Source organism: Glycine max, chromosome 19, assembly GCF_000004515.6.
Source record: "Glycine max cultivar Williams 82 chromosome 19, Glycine_max_v4.0, whole genome shotgun sequence".
Classification (NCBI taxonomy): Eukaryota; Viridiplantae; Streptophyta; class Magnoliopsida; order Fabales; family Fabaceae; genus Glycine; species Glycine max.
The window spans coordinates 40,693,988-40,701,190 of NC_038255.2; the positions used below are offsets into that span (position 1 = coordinate 40,693,988).

A 7,203-nucleotide genomic window follows, 5' to 3' on the forward strand; every position below is an offset into this window, starting at 1 on the left:
AATTTTAAATTTCTATGGTGAATTTTCCCAGTCGTCTCACTCGATCTTCAACGTTGTTGCGTATTTATCTTGTCTAAGTAAAAACATAGCTTAAATAACTCTAAAATATCTAGACGTACACATATAAATGATATGGACATTTTTTTTTCTTCATTAACAAGATGCAAGAGAATAATGCTGGAATATAACTGCCTTTGGGTTTTTGCGGAAAGTGAAGAATCCTTCTACAGATTTGAAAGAACAATGAGTTTGGGTTGCTTTCTTTGTGGGTCAACATATTTAAAAGGACCAAGAATTTGGTCACACTCTCACACTACTGAGAATTTGTTGAGCTGACAGATTGTCTGTTTGGAATGGTGATGGGTTGAACTCATCTTGATTTTTTAAAATAACAAATAATTGCTTTTGTGGTGAACTTACATGATTTTGTACTGATTTTTTACCATCAAACCAAACACACCATGAGTCTGCCGACTTAATTAATTACGTACCTACTGCAGTTGAAGAAGAAATTAATAGAATTGCACAAATAAAAGATGCTTAATTAATTAAACTTTGCTTAAGGGAAGGGGAATTAATTAAGGGCCCTTTACAGTTTACCCTCACCCTATCTTATTTTCAACCGCAAAACACGACAGTTTTCTAGCAAATGCTTTCATTCAGCCAACTGTACGAGGAGGTTAGGTGGTGACCGACTAGAGAACACGCATATAGTACAAAACTCGGATATGATAAAATACTATTATAGGATTAGGATGTGGTTATAATATAATGAATAAAATTAATTAAATTAAGAAAAAATATATAACAGTATAACATAATTTTATTCTATTATTGAATTACAAATTATATCTATGTATGATGAGTTTTAGGACTTTTGTAATAATTTCATCTTAAAAGTTATATCATTTTTTATTTTTTATTGGTCAATACAGTAGAAAAACTTTTATTGTGATAATGAATTGTGTGCATTAAAATCTTGAATTAATACAAAAAACAATTCTAAGAGATAATTTATGTTTTAAGGAGTTGGACAAGTAAGTAACCCCTCCCAAGAAAGTGAACTGATGTTTAAATATTTGTTGAGAGAAGGAAGTACATTTGTATTTGACATGTTTGAAACAATATTGTCTCTATTTTAAGTATTTCCTAAAGAAATATATGTTTTTGGGAACCAAAAAATTGAGTACCAACAGTATCGATTATCATAGGATTTCAATTTTATTGCATAAAATTCTTAAAAAATAAAAAAAATACAAAGACTCTAACAAAATCTATTTAAAGTATTTATATATTCAACATAAATATGTGTCCAATACAACTACGATTAACGACATGGCATTCCTTTAAGTGTAGATGCTATTTATTTATGTCACTGATGTATCCATTTTTTTTTTTAAAAGAATCCGGCTACAAATAAATTATTTTAGGGGGTGAGCTAGTGTTAATTGTTAAAAGCTAGAAATGCATGGAAGACCTGTAAATTCATTTTAAAAATTATTATGATAACTAAGCCTAAACCTTTGACTAATTATATTTATTAATAATTATAATAATAAAATAACTCTATCAGTCTAATAAAATAAAATAAAAATGTCATTAACTACATTACATACCATTTAAAAAGTCAAAACAACTCTATCACTGTACACTATTTGGTTAAAGGAGAGAAAGATAGAGGATAGAATTTAATGGTGGGAGGATCAAATTAAATGTTTATTTATAAATGATCAAATTAATAAAGTTGATAAAAATGATATAATTGTAGTGTTTTAAATAATTAAATTTTTTTATTGAATTTTTTAACAATTAAGAGATTTAATTAAATTTTAATTAATTATAATTAAGAGATCAATTTTAATTAATTCTAATTAAGAGATCAATTGTATAATTAAAATTATTTTTTATTTGATGAGACATGAAAATTCTTTTGTATCCAACTTTGATTTTGCAGTATTTGTTTATAACAAATTACTTTAATGATTTTTCATTTTGTGTTAATATTAATTTTTCTTTTGCTAGATGCGCTGATATTAATCTTGATGTATGGTTAAACCATGGCAAAATAATTGGTATGGAGCAAACATATTTATAGTAGTATTTATTTATGTGCTTGTGAGTGACCTTAACGGGGTTCAAAATGTAAGAATTTTAGCTTTTTTTTTTTTACATATAATGTAAGAATTTTATCTTGTAGAATGCATATGGTAAATGTTTATTTTATATAATTAAAATTAAAAAAGTATTTTAAAATATATAAATTATATTTTAAATTTATGATAAATAATTTATGTGATAATATAAGGTTATTTTTAATTATTGAGAATTTCTTTAAAATTTTTAAGTAAAAATAAAATTATAGATGGAAAGAGATAAATTTTTCTAGAAAACTTATGAAAACATTCATTAAAAAAATTCTAAGAAAGAAAAACTTGTAAAAATAATTTCAATACATATTATTATTATAAGGTAACTAATAATATTTGTGAGGCATTTTAGGAAGAATAGGATACCTGTTTTTCTCTTATTATCTTTCTGTCGACAGCAGGGTGCCTAAAAAATTTACATTTAAATTAAAAGAGAAAATAAATGAAAATTTCCAAAATGAATAAAGAAACAAAAAAGAAGGTTCTCATAAGCACCGCAGAAGAAAACGAAAAACAGGTCCTGCTTGCTTGGCTCATAATCGAAAGCCACCCCTTTATGCTTTTCCGCCTACAAATATGACAACCTTCCTTACATTTTCTTCCAACTTTATCTTCCTCTTCTCTCATTTTTCATCTCACCCTTCCTCTATTTCCATCATTTCGTGACAACAACAACATAACCCTCTCGCCCCCAACACACACCTCTTCTTTTTAAGGTTGTTAACTGCTCTTCCCTTTCTCGAGGTTTATTTAAGGTTGTCGGTCTCTAGCTGTTCCAGATTTCGGATTTTGTCGCATTGCGATCTGGGTTTTGCTCTGTTTGATCCACTTCTTCGACTTTGCTTCATCTCCTTCTCTGGGTTTTTTAAATATTTTTCTTTTATGTGCCTTTTTTGTTTGAATTTTCAAGCTGGTTTTTTTCTACACCTGCTGGAAATTCTGAATGGTTTTTTGCTTTTAAAAAATATTAAAATTTGTGGTCCAAATTTTTAGGTTGAGGGATCAGGGAGAGATAAATAATAATAATAATAATATAAAAAAAAACAAGAGTGGTGAATTCCTGTCATGTTTTTCTATAGGTCTTGTTTTGCTGGATGTTGATGATATCCGGGTTTGTCTCTATTTAAATTTCATTAGGATATTTTGGCTGTTATTTTTAATGTTCCAACTTGTAATGTGTTCTAATTTCAATGGAGTTTCTGCACTCTATTTTCTTTACATGGAAGTTTGCATGTATTGTTGGATCCCTTGGGAATTTACATGGTACTCATCTCTATTTATGTTTTTTTGGTTCAGGGTTTATCTTAAACCAGGATTTTTGGCACTAATTTCTCTATGGTAAGCATCCCTTTTCCCTGCTAATGGTTACAAAATGCAAATTGATTATGATGTTCAAATGTGGATCAAAGTGGTTTTGCTTTAATGTGTCTAATTTCTCTTCGGATGTGATCACTAGGGAGAAGCACCAGCATTGCTTGTTGATGACGTGCAGGATGGGGCTCTGAATGGCCTTGAATTGAAAAATGGAACTTGCAAAACAACTGCTACTGTTGGCGATAAGATGGTGAGTATATGCAATATGCTACGAATATCACGATAATCTCTATGTATGTTGTTACTCATAATTAGATTAGTGCCTAGTCAAATCTTCTGCCTAAAGCAAAAACTGGGCCTCCATTTTTTTGACAGTATGTCATTGGTGGAGCTGATGATGGAACTTTGTCCATTGAAGTTCAAATTTTTGACGGTAGTCTTGGAGAATGGTCAGTTTAAGGTTTCTCCGCTTCATAGCTGCCTTTCTCAGACTCTTGCTGCTGACATCTATTTAAAATTGCAGGGTTCGTCCCACTGTGCGTGGCACCAAACCCGTGTTGTGCAATGGCCTCTCAGCAGTGCCTTTGGAAGACCGAATACTGATTCTTAAGAAGGGTTCTAAGCCTGATGATCGGATATGGTTCCTGGAGGTTGGTGTTTTGCATACACAATCCTTAGTCTATTCATGTATAATAACAAAGGACTATTAATGCATGGAAACTCTATAACAATAGTAGATTTCTAATAATTATCTAATAGATGCTAAATGTCTCATTTTCCCATTATTGGCAGATTGACACCCAATATGTTAGGCAGCAGCAAAAAATTTTGGGGACTGAGGTAGTTGCATGGAGTAAAGGTGTGATAGGCAATGCTGAGAAGCCTGTTGTTATTAGTGGTCCTTCTGGAGTAGGCAAAGGAACACTGATATCAATGCTTATGAAGGAATTTCCATCTATGTTTGGTTTTTCCGTGAGCCACACCACCCGTGCTCCAAGAGGTATCGAGAAAGATGGGGTTCATTACCATTTTACTGAGAAGAGTATAATGGAGAAAGAGATCAAAGAAGGAAAGTTTCTTGAGTTTGCTTCTGTCCATGGCAATCTGTATGGAACTAGTGTTGAGGCTGTCGAACTGGTAGCAGATGCAGGGAAAGTAAGTTGCTTCTGCTTAACTATTGTCGTAACTCAACATTGTTAGATTGCCGTCCTACAGATATTATTTTTAACTTCTCTTATCTGAGATAATTTTTTTTGAATTGTTTCAGAGATGTATTCTTGATATTGACGTTCAAGGTGCAAGATCTGTGAGGGCTAGTACGCTTGAAGCTATATTCATCTTTATCTGCCCCCCATCAATGGAGGAGCTGGAGAAGCGCCTTCGTGACCGGTGAGCTGTTGCTGCTTAGCAATGGTTTTTTTTTATTTCTCAATCAGACCACGACTTTTGTGATAACCTCATTGCTTTGAAATCAGGGGGACAGAGACTGAGGAACAGATCCTGAAGCGACTACGAAATGCTGATGCTGAGATTGAGCAAGGGAAATCTTCTCAAATATTTGATTTCATCCTATACAATGACAATCTTGAGGAGTGTCATGAGAGACTTAAGGTAAATGCTTCTGAAGCAAAGACCTCCAGAGTCTTTGGGATGTTTTTTGACCATTAATCATCCTGATGTTAAGTATCATTTGGTGCAGAAACTATTGGGACTTGACGGTTTTGTCACTGCTCCACCTATATCAGGTAAGGATTTTCCTAGTAAAACCTGATATGTAGCTTCACAACAATTTTAAAACCATGAAGATAAATTGATGTGTTTAATCCGTCAATCCAACAGGCCCTATAGAGATTGATTTACCAATGGATCATTCAGTGTCAAAAATTGATAACAAAATCATCATAAACTGCATCTCCTCAGGAGAGAAGGAATCAAAGAATTTGTAAGCCTTCTGAAGTCTGAACACGTTACTTATTTTGCACCAAAAGGTATCATACTGACTTAGTATTTGTCTTTGACAGGGTCATTTTGGATGTTTCCTCACTAAAAGGGGGTGCACCTGGACGGACAAGAGGCCTAAATTTCCAAGCCATTGGCTCTTTCTCAAATGGCTTGAATGGGATAGATCAACTTAGCTAACATTCAATGCACTTGGCCAACTAACTTGGTATTGAAGAAATGGGACACATTGATAAGGCATTAGATTCACTTCTTAAACATTTTTTTAAGCATTCGGTAAGAACTTCTATAAGCATTCTTTGATTATTATGACTATTGAGTTGACTTGAGAGATGGCAATTGCTAAATTATTATTCCCTACATAGGCAATGAGATTACTTGTGTCTTTTGTGTGTCAAGGAAGGCAAAATATGGTGTACGTTTCTCTATTCCCCCCACCCCAAGATCTGTTATAGTAAGGGAATATGAAGGGGGCCTACAACATGAATACTTCAAATTCAAAGATGTCTGTCAGATATTAGGTGTTATACTAGGCATGGCTATTCATTGATTCAAGCCATATGTTTTACACATTAAATTTGTTGGATACATGTTTTATGTCATTACCATGTTCATTAGATTCTAACAGCTATATGGCGTTAGTTATGCTAACAACCATTTATTTTTGGCAACGACATATTCACTATGGAGGCTTTGCCCCATTTAACTCACCATTAGTGTTACATCCTCCAAAGGGCTCAGGAGTAGGGAGTGCTTTCAGCCCCACATAATGGCTGTGACACGAATCAATTTCGTATCTCTGAGCATTGAGACAGTCCAAGAGCCTTGTCAAGTTGATCAACCATTAGGTGGTCCAGAAACTATTTTTAAGTTTATAATTGCGTAAGGGTCTGGGCAGAACAGAACTGATAAAGATACTGTGATAATTGGACGCAGGCTCGAATAATTGAGGAATGATGATGATATAAAATTACTAAATACTATGTGAATTGAGCTCTCAGAAGAAAATTGTCGATAAAATTTTGTATAAAATAGTTAATTATGTGGGAAAGATGGTTTTTTTCTTATAAAAGAAAAGTTTAAGTGAGTTAGATCTCAAGAGTTTATCAGGAATAAGGTAGATATTAAGGCGTTCAAAGAATGTTTATAGAAGTTCTTACAGATTATTCACCAATAACATCTTCACATAATTAATGATAATCGAATTTACATTTTTTTGAGATATGAATATTTGTTTCTTATCAATATTTGTTTTAAAATTTTGAAACATTATACCGCTATAAAAAAAACATTATACCAAAATGTCATTCCTAATGAAGAATGATCAAATCAAACTTAGTCATACGTCACACAGAGAAGAGGTTGTGATGTAGCTAATTTATGGAATCGTATAATGTCTACCATTTAAAAGGAAAAGAAAAACGTTTTCTTCATGTGACACCTTCGACACTGTCAAGTAGCCTAAAGGTTTGGCTGGCTATGTAGATATTTCGGAATAAGTGGACAAGGGATGCAAATTATAGTTTCAGAAATTCTTTCGAAATGTAGTTTTGAAGTCTCAACACGTGATTAGAATATGACGAAACCCAAACCAAACTATACCATGAATGTAATAGATCAAGCCAAGTCTTCTAGGATTTTCAAAGTCTACTGGAACTACTTCAGGTCAATGACAAGAGACAGGTTGGCCCAAAGCAAAGGTGGAAGAGAGAAATCGTATGTAGAAATTGTGTCATTGAAGCAACTATTAATTACTTTGACGTCCATGTGGACTTGATAATTC

The 7,203-nt window shown here is 32.6% G+C and overlaps 1 protein-coding gene across 4 annotated transcripts; it reads left to right on the forward strand.

Annotated features, from left to right (window-relative positions):
* Positions 1-2,659: 2,659 nt before the first annotated feature.
* Positions 2,660-6,642, forward strand: LOC100527163 (guanylate kinase 2). 4 transcript variants are annotated; one of them, XM_014771966.3, is made up of 11 exons: positions 2,660-2,863; positions 3,444-3,485; positions 3,604-3,711; positions 3,837-3,910; positions 3,985-4,111; positions 4,254-4,616; positions 4,729-4,850; positions 4,937-5,072; positions 5,161-5,206; positions 5,301-5,403; positions 5,483-6,642. In XM_014771966.3, the coding sequence occupies exons 2-11, from the start codon at positions 3,483-3,485 to the stop codon at positions 5,598-5,600; spliced, it is 1,200 nt and encodes a 399-aa protein (XP_014627452.2). In that variant the 5' UTR covers positions 2,660-2,863; positions 3,444-3,482; the 3' UTR covers positions 5,601-6,642. The 4 variants fall into 4 exon arrangements, with proteins under 4 accessions (XP_014627452.2, XP_014627454.2, XP_014627453.2 ...); XM_014771967.3 differs by lacking the exon at positions 2,660-2,863 and adding an exon at positions 2,879-2,902; XM_014771968.3 differs by lacking the exon at positions 3,837-3,910.
* Positions 6,643-7,203: the final 561 nt, after the last annotated feature.